This window comes from Aethalodelphis obliquidens, unplaced genomic scaffold (genome assembly GCF_003676395.1).
Source record: "Aethalodelphis obliquidens isolate GAN/ISIS:26980383/991018 unplaced genomic scaffold, ASM367639v1 scaffold48, whole genome shotgun sequence".
NCBI lineage: Eukaryota > Metazoa > Chordata > Mammalia > Artiodactyla > Delphinidae > Aethalodelphis > Aethalodelphis obliquidens.
Window position 1 is genome coordinate 8,724,101 of NW_020837992.1, and position 22,951 is coordinate 8,747,051.

General features: G+C 51.5%; 1 protein-coding gene across 2 annotated transcripts; it reads left to right on the plus strand.

The window, feature by feature from the left end:
* Positions 1-1,931: 1,931 nt before the first annotated feature.
* Positions 1,932-12,752, plus strand: NENF (neudesin neurotrophic factor). Of its 2 annotated transcripts, XM_027082936.1 has the most exons (5): positions 1,932-2,224; positions 9,947-9,952; positions 10,116-10,176; positions 11,151-11,254; positions 12,208-12,752. In XM_027082936.1, exons 1-5 carry the CDS (start codon positions 2,051-2,053, stop codon positions 12,382-12,384), a joined length of 522 nt encoding a protein of 173 aa, XP_026938737.1. In that variant the 5' UTR covers positions 1,932-2,050; the 3' UTR covers positions 12,385-12,752. The 2 variants fall into 2 exon arrangements, with proteins under 2 accessions (XP_026938737.1, XP_026938738.1); XM_027082937.1 differs by lacking the exon at positions 9,947-9,952 and having other exon boundaries at positions 1,942-2,224.
* Positions 12,753-22,951: the final 10,199 nt, after the last annotated feature.

The window sequence follows — 22,951 nt, forward strand, 5'->3', positions numbered from 1 at the left end:
CAGTAGAAATTATAGGGAGTTTCTTTTGGCTCAGAGCAGTTCCTAACAAATCCAGCTGCAGGGAGAGAAAGGGCTCAAGCAGAGAAGCAGCACCCCGTATGCCAAGGAACAGGATGCCTCAGGAAGAGGGTGATATTCTAAGGGTTTAGAAGAGCCTCTTCTAACCGGGAGACCCTGTGACGTGGTGTAATGTGGATACGGCACAGCTTACACAGCTTTTCACATCCATACCATTTTTACTTTGGACACAGCCCTATCCAGGAGGCAGGCTGGTACGTTACTGATGTGGAAATTAAGATTCAGACGATTTGTGGACAGACCCTGTTTAGGCTGCTCTGCAGTAGAAGCCCATTCTGTTGAAGTACATGGATGAGAAGGTGCAGTCACTGAGAGGAGGTGTAGCCTGGCGGTCAGGGGCTCTGGGACACAGGGCCTGTGCTCGAGTCTTGGCTCTGCCACCTACTGTGTGACCTTGAGCAAGGCACTTAAGGTCTGTGTACTTCAGCTTCATCATCTGTAAAATGGGTGATAATATTTCTTACTTCCTAGAGCTACAGTGAGGATTAAATGAGATAATACACGTAAAAGTGCTTGGCACACAGCAAGCCTATCTTTGGTGGCCGGTTCTCCCAACCACAAAATCTTGGCAAACCCCAAGAACTCAGTCCTTGGTCCTCCCTCCTTCCGATCCACGTGCCGCTCCTCGACAATCTCATCCATTCTGTGGCTTTAAATGAAACCTATATGCCAAGGATTCCAAAATTTATATCTCTAGCCTGGAACTCTTCCTCCAATTCCAGACTCATATAGCCAACTGTCTACCTGATCCTTCCACTTGGCTATCTAAGTGTTCTCAAACTGAACAAGCCTGATCTTGATCTTCCCCAAGACCTGCTCCTACCATCTCTCCTTATCTCAGTAAGTGGCAACCCCATCCTTCCAGCTGCCCAGGCCAAAACCCTCAGGGTCATCCTTGGTTCCTCTCTGTCTCTCAGACCCCATGTCTTGTCTGTCAGCAAATCCTGCCAGCTACACCTTCAGAACAAATCCGTGATCCACCCACTTCTCACCACGTCCCTTGCTACCACCTGGGGCCAAACCATCTTCATCTCTCACCTGGATTATAACAGTAGCTCCCTGCTTCAGTCCTTGACCTCCCCTCCTACCCCTCTTCCCTCCTCGCTGTTCCTCCAACAAGCCGGGCACTAGCCTTCCTCAGCATTTAAGCAGTTTTCCCTTTGCAGGGATTGTCCTCCCCCAGGTTACCTCCCTCACCTCCTGTAGATGTTCATACAAATACTGCCTTCTCATTGGGGCCTTCCCTGGTCAGCCTATTTAAAATTGCAACTCCCAATGCTCCCTATCCCTTTGTCCACTTTATTTTTCTCCCTAGCATTCATCACCATCTAACATACTACTTATGTATCGTGTTTGTCTATTTCGCCCATAGAATGTAAGCTCCATGGGGCGTGGATCTGTCTTGTTCAGCGATGTGCCTCCAGTGACCTGGTACATGGAGGCCCTCAAAAAGTATTTGCTGAATAAATCAGTGAAGAAATCCTTGCACAAATGTTAGCTATAATTATTTCAGTGCATGTCTTGTGCCCTACCCTCTGCAAAAATCCTTTGGGGACTCGAAATTTAAACACAACTGGGAAGAAAAAAAATCAGCCAAAAGTAAAAGTGAATTAATAAAGTTGGGGTCCTAGGTTGTAAATCTCTCTTCCTAGGTGCTGGAATGTTGGCTGTGTCAACTCTGTACCTAATCAGGGAACTGCTGTAACAGACGCCACTGTTTGGCGCAACTTTCAGTGCGCAGTCTGGAGTCGGGAGCGCCCAGAATCCTAGCTCCAAGTTTCCGGCTTCGGCGTCCCAGCGGCCGAGCACGCCCCGCAGCGCGTGGAAGGCGCGGAGTTCGGCTCCTGGCTCCCGGCTCCGGGGCCTCCGGGCGCCGGGCGGGCGCGCGCGGGGTGGGGTTCCGGGGCCGCGGGGCGCGCGCGCGCGGGCCCCGCCGCCCAGGCCGCCCCAGGCCCGATTCGGTGGGCTCACCATGACAGGCCCCGCGCCCGGGCGGCGGCTGCGGGGGCTGGCCGCGCTGGCCCTGGTCCTGGCGCTGGCCGCGGGGCTCGCAGCCGGGGCCGGGCAGGCACCGCGCCCTGCCGAGCGGGGTCCTCCGGTGCGGCTCTTCACGGAGGAGGAGCTGGCCCGCTACGGCGGGGAGGAGGTGAGCGGGGAAGCGCCGGCCCAGGGACCGGGCCGAGTCCGGCCTTGCGGAGAGGGAGGCGGGGATCCCAGGAAGCCGCGGCGCCGAGGGGAGGCCTCGGGGAGAGGCGCGGGCCTCGGCGGGCGCCCCCTCCCGGAGCCCTGGCTCCGAGCTGGGCGCGAAGCCTGCCGGGCTCCTCTCTCCAGGCCTGGATCGCCGCCTGGGGACAAGGGGGGAGTCCCCAGCACTCGGGGCTCCCTGCTTCCGCCTTCCCCAGCCAGAGCACCCCACCCCGCGCTTCGCCCTCTCTTCCCGAGAGCTGTTTCCTAGACTTTTGGCTGGCGGTCTGTACACGAACCTCAGAACTTTTTTGTTTTCAGTGTAAGCATCAGCTGCGGGCACACACTTCTGCCCGCTCCTGGGGGGAGTGGGGGGAGAGGGAGAGAGGGAAGCAAGGCCTGCTCCCCGGGTTAGGCGGGAATGGGGGCAGGTCCATGGTTGATCCAAACTTTCCCTGCACTTTGCCTTCCTCATTTACCGTGCCCCTCTGCAGCTGACTCCTCACACTGGCTCTTAATGGCTGTGCTCTTGAGGCTGAGCCAGAGCTGGGGGAGAGGGCAGGGGGGGAGATCGGAGGTTAGAGACAAAGACGACCCCCAACCCCAGACGCACCCACTTCAGTCCACATCGGTCAGCAGTCTGGACGTGTCTAGGATATTCCTCACAGCCATCTGACCATTCGGGTTGTTGGGGCCCAGTGCGATGGCCCTGGAGGGTGGGAACAGGATGCTGCACATGGGAAGGGCCATGGAGCTGATATTGGATCAGGAGGTGGGGGGAACAGTTTGGTGGGGAAATCAGGGAATTACAGCATTTCAGAGTTGATAGGAATCAACCTCCTGCTTTTACAGGTGAGGAAACTGAGGCATGCTACCAGTTAGTGGTAGAACAAGGAAGGAACCTAATATTCTCTTGTTAAAACACTCTGGTGTGGGCTCCCTAACCCCCAAGTTAAGTAGCCTTAGCTGGACTAGTTTCTCCAGGGGGATTTAGAAACCTGGCCCTTAGGCAGTGGTGCTAGTTTGGGCGTCACTGTAAAGAGAGGTTGGTTAGAAGCCTGAGTCATTGAGAACACAGAAGGAGGGAGACAGGGATGTGACTGGATGTTAAGGGACACCATCTTTTGGAGCAGCAGGGAACCAGATGGTACTGGGTTAGGGAACCTGTGCAGAAAAGAGTTAACATAACAGGCCCGCAGTCCTTAGAAAGGCCTTGGCTGATGTCTGGATTTCCAGGGTGTTCTGCATTTCCCTAACAGATAAAGGTGGCTCAGTCTGGGCTCTTCGTAGAAACTGTGCATTCATGTTGAACACTGCTAGGCAGAGAGGGCCTGCATGGCCGGTCCCCAGTAAAAACGTTGGGCTCTGAGTCTCTCATGGGCTTCCCTGGGCAAAAACATTGCACACGTGTTGCTGCATTTTGTCGCCAGGGAAAGAATGTGCTCTGTGTGGCCCCTCGTGGGAGGCAGACAGTGTAAGGAAGTCCACAGGTACATAGACTCCTCTAGACTCTACCTGTGTCCTTTCCCCTATGACCCTTACTACATCACTGTAATAAAACATAGCTCTGAGTACAATTATATGCTAAGTTCCATGAGTACTCGTGAATCTCCAAATGGGGGGGTAATCTTGGGGACCCCCAGCACAGAGTCCAAGGGAAGAGAGAATTCCTAGTGGAGACTGCATGCAGCAGCCATGCCCAGGGTTCAGGATGAGGACTGAGAAAAGACCCTTGGCTTTTTTATGATGATATTATTGATTGATACTCAACTGCCAGAAGGAGAGAGGGAGGCTTGAGATGGAAGCGGGTTAAGGAAAGAATTGTTTGGGGTGTGGCACCCAGAGGATGTCTGCAGGCAGAGAGAGTAAGAGAGGAGAGAGGCAGTTGAGCGCAGCTGGTTAGAGCTGCCCTGTGTGGAGGTTTGCCCTAGATGGTTCTGGTTTATGCCTATTGTCCTGGGATAATTATCATTATTATTATTTTTTGCAGTACACGTGACTCTCACTGTTGTGGCCTCTCCCATTGCGGAGCACAGGCTCCGGACGCGCAGGCTCAGCGGCCATGGCTCACGGGCCCAGCCGCTCCGCGGCATGTGGGATCTTCCTGGACCGGGGCACGAACCCGTGTCCCCTGCATCGGCAGGCGGACTCTCAACCACTGCGCCATCAGGGAAGCCCTGGGATAATTATTAATAGCATCACCTTTCACTCTCAGAAGTGTTACTGTTTGTATAATACATTATACAAATAGTATAGTTAGAGCGTTATGCCTTTGAATCATATCTGGGTTTGAGTCCCTTTGGGCAAATAGCTAAACCTCTTGGAGTCTCAATTTTCTATTTTCATCTGTGGTACTTGTTATCAGTCAGGGTTCCACCAGAAACAGAACCAGTGAAAAAAATATATATATGGGTATGTTTTTAATTGCAAGAATTGGTTCATGTGATCATGCAGGCTGGCTAGGTAAGTCTGAAATGCATAGGGCAGGCTGTCAGGAAGGGCAGGCTGGAAACCCTTGGCAGGAGCAATGCTGCAGCCCACAGGTGGAATTTCTTCTTCCTCGGGGAAACCTGAATTCTGTTCTTAAGGCCTTTCAACTGATGGCTCACCTAGATTATCCAGGATAATCTCCTTTACACAAAGTCAACTGATTGTAGATATTAATCACATCCACAAAATACCTCCACAGCAATACCTAGATAAATGCTGAATAACTGGATACTGTTGCCTATCCAAATTGACACATAAAACTGACTGTGATAATGGCTACAGGATAAGAGTTCCTACTCTACATAGGGGTTTTGTGAGGATTAAATGAGATGGCGATATGCAAAGTGCATAGCGTAGTAGGCCTGGTGTAGTCTTAGCATAGTAAGCCTTAATCAATCTTAGCTGCTATTATTTTTATTAGCTTATTATTAAAGATACAAACAAGAGGCACTATAACAGGCCCATAATCCTCTTATGCAATTCAGAAATCAGCTAAGCTCTGAAAAGCAGAAGGTTTTTTGTTTTTGGCCGCGCCGCTGTGCATCAGGCCGGTTCTTAGTTCCCCAACAAGGGATCGAACCCGTGCCCCCTGCATTGGGAGCGCAGATTCTTAATCACTGGACCGCCAGGGAAGTCCCAGAAGGTTTTTTCTTTTTTACGTCATTTGACAGCAAAACCCGGCCTGATCTGAACTCCTTTGATGATGGAACCTTGTTGGAGCTACATGAGTCTATTTATAGTCTTTATTTATCCTACTTAGTGTGAATATCCATGTTTATGCTTTACTGTGGAAATATTGATATAGATGACGATGGGGTGCTGCCTCAGACCCCGGTAGGTGTTCTGGCACGTGCCCCATAACACCTTTCTAAAATCTGACAAACTCTGAATTCCAAAACACATCTGACCCACAAGGGTTTCTGCTATGGGATTGTGGACCTTGTATAACAAGTCGTTCTGAAACAACTAGCTATGAATTCTCATTTCTGTTATAATCCTTTTGGACGAGAGCCAAGGCAGACCCACCTGTTCCACATTCTGCTGCCTGGTTTGTGGTGAGAGCTCGCGCACCCCGACAGGAAGCTGCCTAGTATCTTCAGTGGACGCTTCAGATTGGAAATCACGAAAGACAGGGGTCCCGGCTGCTGGTGTCTTTCACCGAACCTACTGTGTTCTGGATCTACTGCACGAGGCCCTGTGCTCCTTTATCCCTTTCGGGCAGTTTAGGTTGTCAGAGTGATCCACAGTGTGGCTCCCTGAATCATTCCCACGTGGGAGTGTGAAGATAGCTACACGAGTGCTTCCGGCATGAATTAGCCCTCTTGGAATACCTGCTGAAATCCGGCCTCCCCGGTGCCTCTTCAAAGCCCATTCTCCCGGTAATCCTAGTAAGGCTTGCAAAGAGGAGGTCATTTTAGGGACCTTTCCTGTAGATAACACATAGATCACAGAGTAAGCATGTTGAACAAAAATGAACGTAGGTTGAGAAAGGTCACGTGTGTCCAGAGGGCCTTCCTGTGGACCCTGATTTCTTCAGCTGCCCTTATAACTAGAGATATTGATCACATGTTTTCATTGGCAGCTTTCGCCATGTCACATCAGCTGTTCTTTTAGCAGGGCTTCACTGTTTACAAATTATATAGGTCAAAGATTGGCGTTCAAGTTTTCGACAAGGACGAATGTCGCGGGAAGGGCTTTAGAATCAAACAGGTGTGAGTCTGAATTCTGGCTGTTTATTTACCAGCAGAGAAACTGTTGGCAAGTTATTTAAACTCTAAGCCTGTTTCTCCATCTACAAAACAGGTATAGTAATACCTTTTTCAGAAGGTCATTGTAAAAATTGACCTAAGTGACATCCGTTAGTATAAGTAAACATGTATAACATATGGAGAGAACCTAGCACAGTAGAATCTCAGTAAATATGAATTTCTCTGCCCTCCCTTTGATCACACCTGAAATATATTAATTGTCCTGAATTATAAGCCTCTAGTAACCAGCATGAGTGGCTGAGGGCCCAGCCCAGGCAACATGATCAAAATAATATTCTTGCATGACTTACCCTCACATCGAGCTTTTAGAATAGAAAAACAGCATAAATCACAAGCCATTCGTGAGTTTGGTCATCGTTCTCCCTCGGGAAATAAATGTGTGGCAGAACTGGCGGGGAGAGGTGTATATATCCCTTCTTTGCTGCTGGCATTCTAACCTGTATGTCAGACGCTGGAATCTGCAGAATTTTCCCCAACGGAGACGAGTCAATGGCACGTGAATGTTATTTTCCCCTGCCTTAGCGATGGAGGAAAAAGGCGGGGGAGGATTGGTTTATTAAGGAAAGCAGATGTCATGAAGCAGTTAGCTTTGGGGCAGGGCGGCTGGGGTGACTTCGAGGGTTCTCTTTGGTCCCGAGCAAATGTCATCCTCCACCCTCCAAGGGCAAAACTGACTTTTGCTATCCTCAGAGAATATGTTTTCTGCCTTCCTTGCACCGTAGGATACCAAATGCAGGGAGGGGAGGGCCACCTGCCCCCAGACCCCCAGCATGACTTCCGGGCCTGGGACCAGATGTCTGTATTTAACAAACACTTAATATAGAGCCAACTCTGCCAAGCACCGTCCTAACCACTTTAAAGCATTAAATCATTTAATGATGACCCGTGAGGAAGGAGCTATTATCGTCATCTCATTTTTCAGGTGAGGAAGGAGCCATAGGGCGGTTGAGTAACTTGCCCAAGGTTACACAGCTAGTGAGTAAAAGAGGTGGACCCGGCTGTGCTTTCTCCAGTTTGTACAAACGAAATGAACCCCCAAGAGCCTCCCTTTCCATCACTCCAGGCAGTGACCTTTTCGGGGGTATATTGGTTCAGCTAAAGAAGAAGGTATCAGAGGGCAAGCATGACCAGAAATGTTGTTTACCTTCTGAGTTTATTTAGGGCAACCCTGGACCCTGAGCTTACCCAAGGCCCCTCTAAGCTTTAGGGTTATTCTTTGTAAATGGAATTTGTCTGTGCTCACTCACCAGCTCTCCCTGGAATCTGTACTAAGGGGGGATGGGGTGACATTTGTTTTCTGCTTTTCTAAAACTTAATAGTGAAGAGTAGGGCTTCCCTGGTGGCGCAGTGGTTGAGAGTCTGCCTGCCGATGCAGGGGACACGGGGTCGTGCCCCGGTCCGGGAAGATCCCACGTGCCGTGGAGTGGCTGGGCCCGTGAGCCATGGCCGCTGAGCCTGCACGTCCGGAGCCTGTGCTCTGCAACGGGAGAGGCCACAACAGTGAGAGGCCCACATACGGCAAAAAAAAAAAAAAAAAGTAGTGAAGAGTAGGACTTGTACTTCTTCTGAAAGAATCATTCTGGACAGACAATAAAGAATATACAGACAGTGAAGGCTGTTGGATAGAGGCAGGTGAGTAAAGAGGTGAAACCACCCTCTCTAATTATACAATAAAATGATGGCTTGCAGACGTTTTGGCTGTGTTAAATGTATTTTGCATCCTACCCTGGTGTACACACACACACAACTGAAACAAAAGTGCCGTGAAACTACGCTCATTCTTACTATGTGTGAAGCACTCTAATGTTTTCTAGTTTCTGCTCTATTTTGAACTTTGTTTTTCCTATTTCATTCTTTTTTAAGCCTGTTGATAAATCACTAAATTGATTCCATGACCCACTAATGTTACCAATGCCAATTGCAGTTAGAAAAACATGGCCTTAGACCACTGGAGGGCCCAGGTATTTCTGTAGAAGAAAACGTCTGTAGTAGTTTCTCTCTTTTTCAAGAAGAGTCACCGGTGAGGAACTTCTGCTCCGTCCCCAGCCTCTGTTGCAGGGTCTGAGGGTGCTGGAGGCCCAGGAGTTCCCGCCTTCCTGCCTGCACCCAGGCTCCAGGGCTCTCCCAGATGTGGAAGAGGCCCTCCTTCCTCTGCCGCACTGCTCTGGTATCCCTTTGTCATGGTAGCTCACATGGCACTCTCTCCTGGCCCTGCTTGGCCACAGGTAGGGAGGAAGGCCAGATGGCCAAGCAAGCCCAAAACCCAGAGGAAAGATAAAGGCCCTGCCTCACTGATGCGGGTGACTCCCCTGGTTCCCTAACATTTGGGTACCTCCGACCCACTCACTCCCTGTGTCTTTCTTCGTGGCCCTGGGTCTTTTGAATGAATTTCCCAGGACACCCACCCTCTCCTGGTCCCAGGCAAGTGCACTGTCCTCATGCTATGTGCCCCCTGGTGGGGCAGGCCAGAGAGGGGACTGAGCCTTGGATTCCTGGGCTCCAGATTCCAGAAACTGCTTTCCCTCTGATTTGCTCTGTGACTCTGGGTAGGTCTCATAATCTCCCCAGGCCTGGATGATGAAGGTGCATTTGTAAAACGAAGCTGTTAGACAGATTATCTTCAAGGCCTCTTCTGATTTTAACCTATAATTCCTCCAGAGTCCTTATCTGTCGCTTGGGAATTACTTTTTTTTCTATCTTTCCTTTTGTATACCCAGGAATATAGGAAAAAATAAAGTGTAAAAGCCAAGGAACTGCAAGGAAACAGTATTGCTTGTATATTTCTAGCACCCTAAACGGCTTTTTGAAGGACAAACTGGTAAAATATAAAAAGTGATTTTGTTGTTCATCTACTTATATTCAATATATTGAAATAGGCCTCAAGGAGATAAGTCAACAAATTAGAAAGTACCTTGCAGAAAGATATTCGTAATGCAGCCATTTAAAGTTCTCAGGAATTGGAAATGATCCAAAATAGAATAGCTACACAAACAGGTACACAGTATCACTAAAATAAAATTGAACTGTTTAAGTGACAGCTGTTTTGGTTATTTCAATACATGAAAATGTTTGTATGAACTAATATTACCTGTAGGAAGCAAAATATTGATATAAAATAAATCATTTACACTGATTACCTCCATGTATGTACATTGATGAAGATGAAATTTGGATTGATTTAATTTTTTTTTCTTCCTGGCCATGCCATGCGGCATGCGGGATCTTAGTTCCCCAGACAGGGATCGAACCCATGCCCCCTGCATTGGGAGCGTGGAGTCTTAATCACTGGACCGCCGGGGAAGTCCCATGGACTGATTTAAGTAATTCATTTAATATTCTTTTGAGTTTTTATCTGTACGGAGCTGCTTCAGTTCCTGGGAAAGGTATTGCCATAGGCTTGTCATGATGCTTCGTGACTTTTCCAGGTTTTTGTGAGTGGGCATGACATTGCGCAGGTGGGGCGAGCTCCCTGAGGACCAGCTTGTAACTTCACCCGCCACCCTCTGCACCGGCTGTGATGGGAAGAGATTTTACTCACTTGAACTGGCGGAGCTGGGCTCTTTGTCTCCTCACAGCTTCTCTCCTGCTTCCTAGGAAGATCAGCCCATCTACATGGCAGTCAAAGGGGTGGTGTTCGATGTCACTTCTGGAAAGGGTAAGTGGCTTGGCTTTATGAATCCTTACCTCTGGGGAGCGTGGCAGCCTGAGTGGGTGCTGGAGGTGTGAGGGAAGGGAGGGAATGCTGGGCAGGTCCTTCCCCCCGCCCCAGAATGAGTTCACAATCTTTGTCAGTGAGGTACTTCAACAGTATTTTTCTAATGATGTCATGCTCTGCTCAAAAGCCTTCCGTGGCTGCCTGTTGCCTATTGAATCAAAGTCAAACTGGATGATTTACCCTAGATAAAGCGGTGAGAGGAAAAGTATTACTTAGCAAAGAGTCGTGATCCTAGAACATCATAGAACGTTTTAGTGCCATCTCATGTTTTCCGTAATGGAAACTACAACTGATATCGTGGAAGTAGTCTTGTAATGGTTCATTGTTTATCTGATACCAAACAAAAGATGTATGAAAGTAGACTTGGCTTCCATGAACATTTAGGAAGACAGAACACTTTTCTTGTTTACATTTTTTTTAAATATTTATTTATTTGGTTGCACTGGGTCTTCGTTGCGGCAGGCGGGCTCCTTAGTTGTGGCTCGCCTGCGGCATGTGAACTCTTAGTTGCAACATGCATGTGGGATCTAGTTCTCTGACCAGGGATGGAACCTGGGCCCCCTGCATTGGGAGCGTGGAGTCTTACCTACTGCACCACCAGTAGGAAGTCCCTCTTGTTTACATTTTAAATATTTTTAAGGGATTATTTTCATTCTGTATTAAAAAGAAAAAAATCACCTCTCAGCCCAGCATGTGTGACTTATTCCATATTCTGAATTAGCGCAATCCAGTGGGAAGGCTGGGGGCGGCTTATTGGACTTCCCATCCTCACTGATGTCCCTCTCCTCAGCTGAGCCTTTGCAGGATTGGGTGGGGTGGGGTGGGGTCTCAGAAGCCCCGCCCTGTGCCGTGTACAGGCTCCTGGCTGCTCTGTGCACATGCACTCACGTCTTCTTCCTTCCTCCCCACTACAGAGTTTTACGGACGAGGAGCCCCCTACAATGCCTTGACCGGGAAGGACTCCACCAGAGGGGTGGCCAAGATGTCCCTGGATCCTGCAGACCTCACCCACGACACTGTGAGCCAGATAATGAGCCTCTGTCAAAGTGTCCCACCTCCTTGGCCATGGCCTTTTTTCTTCCCCACGCCCCACCTCTGGGCAGTAGCAAAGCTTCCTAACTAGTCTGTATACTGTTCCAGAGGTAGCCAGTTGTTTTCTTAAAGTAGATATCTGCCTGTGCCCCTCCTGCTCCAAAATGTTCCGGGGCTCCCCACTGCCTGCAGAGTCAAGTGTGAACTCCTGTGAACTTGAGATCAAACTCAGTTGATCTTCAGAGTTTGGCTCCAGGCTGCCCTGGCTGCCCCATCCCCCTGACAGTCTGTACCTGCCACCCCCCAGCCTCTGATAGCTTTGCTGTTAGTCTCTGAGACCCGCTTTCCAGGCCACTACCGGTAGCTCAGGGGAGGAACAGGGTGGGAGAGCAGAGTCTCCGCCGTGCTCATATTTCTGTGAAGGAGAAAATAGCATTAACGAAAACCATGTCGGGGTCTAAGTAATCCCAACAGAAAGGCTGGCATTCACCCCCTGTTGTGCTCAGGTGAGTCACACTCTTAAGCTGCAACGTTACAGAAACAAAGCAAGAAACTACAGAGAGGGGGAAGGGCGTGTAAATCTGTAAGGGGAGGAGTGTAGAGGGCAGGGGGCTTAATCGCGCAGGAGGAGGTGGTTGCAGACCGCAGAGCGCCCCCCGACGCCGACCAGGCTGGGGGTTCTCTGGAGTCTAATTCCTACATCAGTCAGACCACAAACACGGTGCAGCCATTGCACCCCCCACACGTAACCTCCGCAACACACACGCACACACAGGGCTGTCTCGAAAAAATTGTCCACGATCTGTTTTCTGAAACACTTTTTCCCTCGCATTAGGGGACGTGGGGCGAGTAAAGTCGGGGTAGGGGCTGGCGAGAAGCCGGTGGCAAGCACGAGCCACTCATTCCTACCCCTGTATTTCTTGGGCTTTTCTCCCCAAGACGGGCCTCACATCCGAGGAGCTGGAATCCCTGGATGATGTCTTCACCAAAGTGTACAAAGCCAAATATCCCATCGTTGGCTACACAGCCCGAAGAATCCTCAACGAGGACGGCAGCCCCAACCTGGACTTCAAGCCTGAAGACCAGCCCCATTTCGACATAAAGGACGAGTTCTGATCTGCAGGAGACCGTTCTCGGGGGGGTGAGGCAGGGAGACACTCAGATGCAAACCCTCCTGCAAAACAGGCTGCTGGGGCCTCTGGTCACCGGATCTGAATAAAGCAGACGTTTAACCTGGAACGCTGAATGCCCTTTATTGCCCTTGGTCCACTGTTCTACCCACCTGGGTATCCTGCCCGCACACCAGCCAGGGAGGTAATAGTCGCTGAGGGGGGACACCTCCTAGGTGTCAACACGGATGCTATGGGGGCAGAGGAATTACGAGTGACCTTTATTGCTTCTTTATATTGCTCTGTACTTGCCAAGTTTTCTGCCATGACCATGTGTACTTCAGAATAAGCGCCAAAATAAACTTCCTGTTTTCACAAAAGGACAATTCTTCCACACGTGCCCTCTCCTTGGGGCCTCGTCAGCACCCCTTGTCTCTGCTGGCCTGCTTTCTGTCTCCCCGGCCTGTGAGGGGGCTGGGCAGCAGGAGCATCCAAGAGATGTGGCAGAAATGGGGTGCATTAGGTGGAGGGGCGGAGAATGGGAAAGAAAGCTCTTAAAGGGCCTGGCGTTACACCACGACCAGGAGAGTGACGGTATGACCTGGCTTCAGCCCCTTCTGCAGCTGGAAGGTGGTGAGGAGGGCGGGGTCCGGTATGGGCAAAGCCTGCCCTGGAGGTCATTCCAAAGATGGTGAAGCACATGCAACACGCTGGACTCAGGTCAGATTTCATAAGGAAATCCCTTTTGAGGGTAGGATTCTTCCCTCTAAGGGACATTTGGCAATGTCTGGAGCTATTATTTTTAAAATTTTGGTGGTTAAAACTGTAGGATGCTACTGGTATCTAGTGTCCGGTGATGTTGTTTTTGTTTTATTTTAAAGACTTTTTAAAAAATATATTTATTTCTTTTGGCTGCACCAGATCTTAGTTGTGGCATGCAGGATCTTTCTTTTAGTTGCGGCATGTGGGATCTAGTTCCCCAACCAGGGATCGAACCCGGGCCTCCTGCATTGGGAGCATGGAGTCTTAGCCACTGGACCACCAGGGAAGTCCCCCGGGGATGTTGTTAAACATCCTGCAATGAGCAGGACAGTCCCCACAGTAGAGAATTACCTGGTCCAAAATGTCAATTGTGCCAAGGTTGAGAAATCCTGGAAATTTTACGGTAGAGATAAATTTGACATACAACTTTGTCTTTTATTTAAACAAACAGCAACTACCCCCAATAGAGACCTTTTACATAGAAGAATTTTAAGCAGAAGAATTTCCTAGGGTGACTGTTCAAAATGCTGATTCCTATGTCCTACCCCTAGGGCTTATGATTTAGTATTTCTAGAACATGGCCTGGGAACTGCATTTGTAATGAGCTCCCCAGGAGATCGTGATACACTTGGGCCCAGATGTACTTTGAGAAACACCACTTACGCCTTACCAGTCACCGCAGGGAGGACTCATCCAGATCCTTTTGGAGGACCACGTTTGACCTTTGCTTTACTCTTTGGTGTGTCCAGACTAATGGTAAACTCCTGCGTCCCACTCCAGAAGCAGGGAGCTTGCTGGCCATCCAAGAGGAATGGGTCTAGAATTTATCAGAAGGACTCTTTGGCCTAGAATTCAGGAAGTTGTTCATGTGGCCGAGGTAGTCTGTACTGGGACATTTTGCCCCCAAACAGATGATGTATGAATGAATACAAATGGTTATAAGTCCTTGGGAACCCCCAAGAGATGACTTTTACTTATGTACCACCCACTTCCCACATCACCAAGCGACGGATGGGCTAGGATTCCATCCCTTGGAGCCCCGTCTCTGCAAGGTGGGCAAGGTCTCCAAACTCAGGTCCCTGGGAACTTTCCAGGACCACTGTTTCCCCCGCTCCCCTCTCCTCCCCTTGCCCCCATCACAGCACATTTTTCCCTCAGGGTCTTAGGATCCCCACTCCTGGGTCAATTCTGCCCAGTTCCCTGCCCTGCCCTTCAAAGACCACCTCCTACACCCCAGCAAGGGTCTTCTCTGAATAAGAATGTCTCTCATTTCGAGATTCCAAGTCAGCGTTTGCCAGGACAGAGCACACACAAATCTGGGCACCCCAAACAGGCTCCACTCAGGGTAGGTACAGCTCAGGGGAGGGGGATGCAGGCTGGTGGGGGGATTTGCATCATTGGTGTCTATGGGACCTAAAGAAAAACACAGAGATCCCTGGAGCCCAAAGCCTGCTGCCCCATTTACCCCTTCTCCCACATTTGTCATGTCTTCTTTGGTTTAAAGGTTTATATCCTTGCAAGACTCAGCCTGGATGCACCTCTGCCAGGAAGCCTTCCTCTGAGGTCCCCTATAGCTTAGCACTCACCCGCTTTGCTGTAATTGCCTATTGATGAGATTGTCTCCCCCAAACACGAAAGCACAGACACTCACCTAGGGTGGCCAACCTTTCCCGACTTGCTGGGTTTTACACTGAAAGTCCTGCATCCCAGGAAACCCTTCAGCAGACCTGAGGGACAGAGCTGCACCAGCCTCACCAGCTGCTGAGGAAAGGCCTCCTCCCAGCGGGGGACCCCAGGCGTAGTGGGGAGGTCACGCACCACCTTGGAAGGAAGAAGGAAGAAAGGAGCTATGACCTTTACGCAAGAGAAGCGAAGGTGAGGGGAGGGCGATGGGAGAGTGGATGGGGGCTGGGTTCATTTTTTTTTTTTTTTTGCGGTACGCAGGCCTCTCACTGTTGTGGCCTCTCCCGTTGCGGAGCACAGGCTCCGAACACGCAGGCTCAGAGGCCATGGATCACAGGCCCAGCCACTCTGCGTCATGTGGGATCTTCCCAGACAGGGACACGAACCCGTGTCCCCTACTTCGGCAGGCGGACTCTCAACCACTGCACCACCAGGGAAGCCCTGGGGGCTGGGTTCTTAACCACACAGGTTCAAGTTCAGCCTCTCAGAAGGGACACTCAATTTCTGGCCTAAGGTAGGTGCCCAGCACATTGGAGTGTTGTTGATATTGGTGTAATTCATTAAGTCCTTCCCCAAATCTAAGTTCCTCTTGCAAGGCGCATCTCCTCCGCCGTCTCCCAGGCGCTGCACAGCCAGCTCCTCCTGCCTCGTGTTTCCCGCAGCCAGGGTACTCACCCCTCCCTCTCTGTGCTCCTGGCGGGCAGCTGCCCAGGCCTCCCCGACAGGTGGAACAGAGCCGGCTCCCTGCCCATAACAGGGATGAAGAGGCTTAAAGGTTTAAAGGCAGGAGACAAGGCCTGGGAACAGGGAGCCTCGTTCTCCATTTGGAAGATCACACCACTAAGTACTGAGCGTCCCAGAGGAGAGAGCGGTGGAGCTGACTGGTCAACAGGAGAGCAGGCAGAGGGACCTGACCAGCAAGCCAGCTCCTAGAGACACGGTCGTGCAGAGGGCATCCTGCCTGGGTCCCAGCCTGGACGGATGCCCTCCAGACTCAGACACCTCATGACCTTCAGGCATCTGCTCCAGGGGGGTCTGCTCACCACCGCCTTAGCTTCCAGGAGAAAAACTAAGGGTCTGAATAAAGCAGCCTTACCCTCTACACTGGCTTCCTTCAAAAGGCCGCTTCTCAAAGCCCCAGACTCCAACAAGCATGGCCTGCTGGGGCTCCGTCAGCTCCTGGAGGCTTCCAAGCCACGAAGGCCTTGCTCAAGCAGGCCTGGAGGTGCCCAGGCTTCTCTGGAGAGGCAGGCCGGGCAGGCTGCCCCACGACTGGTGGGGAAATTATCCAGGCAGAGGCTGGCCCTGCAGGCCTCCGTCCGGGACATCAGATGTAATCATTGCCTTGATACCACGATGTGTCGCTCATTTTTTATGCTCCATTTCACGGTCAGCCCAGCACGTGTGGTGTCATCCCTCAGCGACAGACTCAGCTCTCTTCCCTCGACTCCTCTTCCACGCGAGCTGCTCTGAGCCATTCTGAGGCATTCCCAATGGCAAGTGCAAGGCCTTAACCCCCCGGACCAACCCTCCACCAACAGGGCTGGAGCCAGTACACCAGTCCCACACCCTGAGGCCCATTCTACAGGGGTCCCAGGAGATGCTGAGCCCCAGCTGGGCACAGCAGGAATCAGCTCCATACACACCCTTGACCTGGCCGATCCCATGGCTCACTTCCAAAATGTGATCCCCTGCTCGGTCTCTGCTTTGGGGGAGAACGCTGGTCAAGACAAAGTTTACTTCCTAAGACACTAACACAATCCCCTCATGCCAAACTCAGTTTTACTAATAACATCTGACACTTGTATAGCACTTTACGGTTCACAAAGCTCTCGTTCCAGTGACCACGGCTTACAAATCACCCCCAGAATCTAGTGGCGTGAAACAGCTATTCTTCGTGCTCAGAGACTGTGTGTGTCAGGAGCTCTGAGAGGGAGCAGTGGGACCCACAGGTCCCGTGGTGACTGGCTGCCAGCCCGAGCTCCAGCTCTCTCCACGTGTCACTTCTCACAGCGCGAGGTCCGGGCTGTGCCTCCTTTTATGACCCGGCCTCGGCACCAGGCAGCATCACTTCTACTCGCCAAGGCAGCCACGGAGTTCCGCCCAGAGTCAAGGGGCAATGGACCATTCTGGGAAAACACGATCTGCGGTCATTCCTCCCACATGATCTCATTAGATTCTCAGAGGAGAGATGCTATCTCGTCTTTTGGTTTGCAGTACTTAGCTCAGTGCCTGACACATAGCAGTAAATCACATTTGTCTTGTAGAGAGAGACAGGGTTTAGCATCAGACGGACCTGGTTTGAATCCTGGTTTCATGACTTTCTACCTGTATGATCCTGAAGAAGTTATTTAGCTTCTCTGAGCCTCAGTTTCCTAACCTTTAAAGTGGGGGGGGGTTCAAAATACCCATTTCACAAGGCTGGCGCTAGGGTTAGGCTCGGTTGTGTATGTAATGTGCATGTAATACACATGCAGTATGCATGTATGTGAGAGCAGACTCCTGATACCGGCCAGTGTCACCTTCTTGTTTCCCGCCCCCTTGCACTCCATTCCACCCTCACCTCAAGGACTGGTGGCTTCTTGGACTTCCCAGCAGGGTCACGGACCCAGATGAGAAGAAACATTTAGTTGTTTGTCTGGGGCCTTGGCAAAAGGCTGGGGTTGAAGTCAGGGTGACCAGCTACAGTTCTGTCTCTCTCTCTTTCTCTCTCTCTCTCTCTCTCTCTCGTCTAGCTGCTCAGCCCAGAAGCATGAGCAGTAACCCAGCTGCCCTGATGAAACCTCTAATAGCTCAGACTCTCTGGTTCCCCAGAAGCCCTGGAAATTCTCCCAGAGTCCGAAGCGCAATGGGGAATCGGGCCCCTCTACCCCCAGGGCATTGCCCGGACTGCAGTCCTGCTGCCAGAGGCCTACGATCAGGTGTGCCTGGGGGTACCCACTGTGGTGCAGCCTGGCCCACCCCTGCCCGTACCTGGTGGTTTGGGTCCCTGCCCAGCTTTCACCCTACCCCACACTCCAGAAGTTAAGTGACTTCAGTTCTAGGAGGTGTCTCCCTCACAATCTCCGCTGGCCCCTCTCCCATCCTGCTCCCTCTGCCTGGAATGCTCTTCCCCCTTGCCCACATCACCTGCAAAATCTTATCGTGGCTTACATATCACCTCATCAAGGAAGTTTTCCTGGATCTCTCTCTGCCAAGAAGGTACCCAGCATACTCCTGTGGAGGCAATTGTGTTTTAATTTTCTGCACCAGGCTGGGAGGCACCTGCCCTGTTCTCAGCTCTCTCCACCACCTAGCACACCGCCCAGCACCTTCTGTGTTCGATGAAATGAATAAATGAGTGAATGGATTGGTGCTCCCACACCCAGGGCAACCCTCTTCTTGGCAGCCCTCTGCCTCACCCTACACTCAGGGATGTAGGTCTGAATCCTGGGGCCTCACGACTGCTCCTGCCCTCCGGCCAAGGTCTCCAGAGCCCGCTGGGCATCGCTGCTTCTGGGATCTGTCCTGGACCAAATACGCCTGAGCCTTTGCACAGCCTTGTCATGTGGGAACATATACAAATAGTAAGTGGTTCCCCTGGCAACCATCTCAGTAGATGGTAACCAGCACAGACAGTCCTGGGAAGCCTTCAGGCTGGAGGAAAGAAGCCCTGCCCCAACTGTTGCTGTCCTGTCTGGGCCGGGCAGGGCCCATCTGAGCTGCCTCTTCTCTCAGGGCTTTCTGGGGACCACCTGCTCTGAAGCCCAAAGGGAAAAAATGGCCAAAGGAGCTGCCCATCTGCCCAGACTATCCACCCCTGTCAGTCCCTGTGCTGCTGGCCCGTCCCCACCCTGTGGGGTCACTGGGGTCCTCCACTGGCTGCCCCGCCCTGCCCAGTGCCTCACTTCGGAGGCTGCTAGCTGGAGACTCTGTCCTGCTGCCAGAGGCCTAATGTCACAGGTACCCATTGTGCTGAGCTTGTCCCAGGCCTCACCCGCAGGGTCTCTGCCCAGGTCTTCAGTGCCCACCCTGCAGCCAGGCCCACGGCCTTGTTCCGTGTTCCAAGCTTCCGCCCGGCTCAGCCCAGGCCCTGCAGTGACCCCGCTCTCGGCACCACCCCAGCTCCCCTCCAGGGTGACTAGAGGACTTGGGGCTCCCACAGGCTGAGGTTCTAGAGGCCCATGGGGTATGGGAGTTAGAGGCATGAGCTGCAGAGGGTGCTGGAAGAGATCTAAAAAAGCACCAGTAGGGACTTCCCTGGTGGAGCAGTGGTTAAGAATCCGCCTGCCAACGTAGGAGACATGGGTTCGAGCCCTGGTCCAGGAAGATCCCACATGCCATGGAGCAACTAAGCCCGTGCGCCACAACAACTGAGCCTGCGTGCCACAACTACTGAAGCCCACGCGCCCAGAGCCCGTGCTCCGCAACAAAGAGAAGCCATGGCAATGGGAAGCCCGCGCACCACAACGAAGAGTAGCCCCCCTCACCGCAACTAGAGAAAGTCCGCGTGCAACAATGAAAACCCAACGCAGCCAAAAATCAAATTAAAATATTTAAATAAATAAAATAAAATAAAATAAAAAAGCACTGGCAAAGGGTGAAGCCGCGTGAGCCGCAGACCACCTGAGGGAAGCCGGGCTCCAGTAGAACCAAGAGAGGGGAGAAGCGGCAGCTGAGAGGGGAGGGTTAGAGGCAGAGTCTGGGGTGTGGCCCTGAGGTGTCTGGGAAGTGGACGCCCAGGGCCTGTAGTGGGTGGCTGGTGGGTGACCTGTCAATCATGCTGCTGCTGGCTTCTCCCCATTCCTGAGCGAGACTCCTGCTCTCCTCTCACTTCCCTTCCTGCTGGGGTACTGAGTTTACTGCACCTTCAGGGCTGCAGTCACTGCCACCCAGGCAAGCCCACCCTGTTGCACACCCCTCCCAGTTGGACCTGGCTTCCTGTCCGTCTACACACTCATGCCATTAGTCAGCGTTGCTGTGGGCTCTGTGGACCTCTTGTCTAAGTTCACTGCTGTGTCAGGGACGATTGCAGGCATGAGCCCTGTGCCCTAGGTATTTACTCCTTCATCAGATCCTCTGCAAGGAGGTAGTAACATTTTACAGCTGACAAACTGGTCTCAGGGAAAACACACCTCTGACACCTAACAGGTCTAGAGCTGGGATTCCAACACAAGACTTATTCCCCTCCTATGTTCTTTCCACTCTGCCTCATTATACTGCACCTGAAAATCAAGTCTTCTAGGCGAGGCTAACCTCTGGGCAGGTGGAATTAGGATGCGATATGCCAGGCTCGTGGCAGAGACTCTAAAATCCTTGAGGGTCTCTTGAGGGAGACTTTTGGACTAAGGACGTGTGATACAGGCTCAAGGTGCTGAGCCCTGGGGCCTCACCCAGAAGGAGGCAGTGGGATCCAAGCCCACCTGTGGGAGCCCCACACCTGATGGTGGCAGCTGCAAACCACCCCAAAGACAGGAGAGACTACAATGGCCTTGGGGCCAGCAATGCCCACCTGGAGGTCAGCTGAGCAGTGCTGGGCTGCTCGGGCTCATCACCCCCATAATGTCCTGGTGCTGCCGCCCAGGACCCTGAGGTCAGGATTCGACCTGGACGTGGAGCGGTTTCTCATTACCCAGATCTCTGAAATACATCTGTTGCCTCCCCGGTGGAGTCCCCTCACCCTGCTTTCCCATTTAGCCGGGACCCTCCCCTTGACCATCAGCCTTAACCCTCTTTCTGATCCATATTACTCCACACTCTCACCGTTCCCCCAAAGCGCAGGCAGCCTCCTTTCCACAACGTCTCAATTACATCGGACTTCACATGGCCATCTACCAACCAGCACATGCCTGCTATGTATCCAGTGCTGTGCTAGTCCTGGGGGTGGGGTGGAGGGAAGAAGCCAGGAGAATAGATGCAAGAACTGTCCTGGCCCTTAAGGGTCCCCGAGGAGGAGAGCAATGGGCTGAGCTGCGAAGAGGTATCTCTAGGACCAGGAACTGGTGATCTGTGGGGACCCGAGCCACAGGATCCTGAGCGGGGCGGGCTCGGGAATGAGGTTGCGGAAAGGTGTTGTGATTTTCAGGGAAACTTCTGACCAGTTCTGGCTCACCAGCAACCACTTGCATGGAACGGTAGTGCCCCTCGGTGGTTGGTTCATGGAACTCTCCAGCAGCTGTTTTGTAAAGCCCAGAGGATTAAGGTCCCCTTAAGAACATCTATTTTTGGTTCCCAATATTTCCATAATGAAATGCTCACAGGAGCAGCCAAAGGGCTTCCCAAAGGACCCAGAACCCGCCTGCTGAACTCCCATGTTCTCCAGCTGCCTGTTCCCCAGGGGTTAGAGCTGCCTTTCATTCCCATGTACAGTTCTCTCTTCCATTCAGTTTGACTAAAGGGTCCCAGGGCAGCGGCCATAGGTCCTCTTTGCCGAGTGTGAGCCTGGCCTCAGAGGGAAGGCCGTGTGCACATTCAGAGTGACGTGTTGGAAAGAACACTAGATCCAGGATCAAGAGGCTTGGATGCTCGCCCCACGTCAGCCGCTAACTAGTGGTGAGATAATCATTACAATAATAGCCACATTTATTCAGTATTTACTGAGTCAGGCATTGCACCAAGAGCTTTAGGTACGTTGTTGACGTTCATCCTTACAATAAATCTCTGAGGTTGGGATTATTTCCATTTTACAGGTGAAGACATCAAGGCACAGAGAGATTAAGTAACTTTCCCAAGCTCACACAGTATGCGGCACAGTCAGGACTTAAGCTCCTTAGCAGGGTCCACAAATTGGGGTTTTTAAGTGTACCCCAGTGACTGTGACATGGAGGCATCTTTGAGATCTATGAGGTCCCACCAGCTCTAACACTCAATGAGCCCAGTGCCTTTGGAGGGTCAGGAGTGAAAGTTGTGCTGAGGAAGAAGCCTGGGTTAGGCCCTAATCCCCATGGGTGTACAGGACCACAATCCCAGCAGAAACGCCGCAGAGGGCAGGACAATTCTCCTGCCCGCCGTCCTCTCAATCTGGAAATGGTTTGTGGGAGAGGAGAGTAATTGCCCTCCACAGCATTCTCTTCAGAGTAGGTTATGCCACACACACCGCTAATTCGTAGCTCCATCTTCCATCAATTTATCACAACTCATCTAGAACCATTTTATACTGTTAAGTTGATTCATCTGACAAACGCTTACAGAGATCTACTATGAGGCAGGCACTGTGCCACATCCTGAGTCTGTAGTGGTGAAGGAGGCCGGCCTGGCCCTGCCCTGTGGGTCTGCTGTCTAGAGGAGACCGGCAACAAACCAGCTGCAAAAGAACAGAATTGCCCACCATAACAGGTGCTCTGAATGGAGGGATGGAGAACAGTGGGGTGGCAGAGCGACCTAGTCACAGTGGGCTGGGACCATCTCTCCGAGAAAGTGACATTTAAAAGGAGCCCAGAAGAACGCGTTTAGCCCATACCTTCTATTGGTAAAGAAGTTTCATCGTGTTTCCTGCATGATGAGCAATTTAGTGCACAGTTGGCTTTAGCTCAGCTCCTGGGACTTTCCTCCAGAACAGGGGTGGGCACCGCCGATGTTGCCTACCCACCAGGCCCAGATGATCCTCCAGAGATGGAGAATTTTGAGCTTCCTTTTGATACAGGATCTCAAACCATGGGGCCGTTTGGGGGTGTGGCGGTAATGGGCCCAGGGGCTGGCGGTTCAGAATCAGAGAAGTTCCCCCAAGTCAAGGCCATGAGGTTTGCTGACTTAGCTCTGACACTCAAGGGGCAGGACCCACAATCCAGCCTGCAGGGAGGGAGCTTGTGGTTTCGGTGTGCGTGTATATCTTTGTCTGTGTATCTATGTGTGTGTGTGTATTTGTGTATCTGTGTGTCTGTGTATACCTGTGTGTGTGGTGTGTATCTGTCTGTGTGTACTTGTCTGTGTGTACTTGTCTGTATCTGTGTGTATGTCTGTATGTATGTATCTGTGTGTGTATATCTGTGTGTGGTGTGTGTGTATATCTGTGTATGTATATCTGTGTGTATCTATCTGTGTGTGTCTATATGTGTGTATCTGTGTGTGTCTATCTGTGTGTGTGTCTGTGTGTATGTATCAGTGTGTATATCTGTGTATCTGTGTGTATATCTGTGTGTGCCTGTGTGTGT

Coding starts and splice junctions, on each gene's coding strand:
- NENF (XM_027082936.1), top strand. CDS start 2,051: ATGACAGGCCCCGCGCCCGGGCGGCGGCTGCGGGGGCTGGCCGCGCTG. Junction 10,177..11,150: donor CGATGTCACTTCTGGAAAGG/GTAAGTGGCTTG, acceptor TCCCCACTACAG/AGTTTTACGGACGAGGAGCC. Junction 11,255..12,207: donor CAGACCTCACCCACGACACT/GTGAGCCAGATA, acceptor TTTCTCCCCAAG/ACGGGCCTCACATCCGAGGA.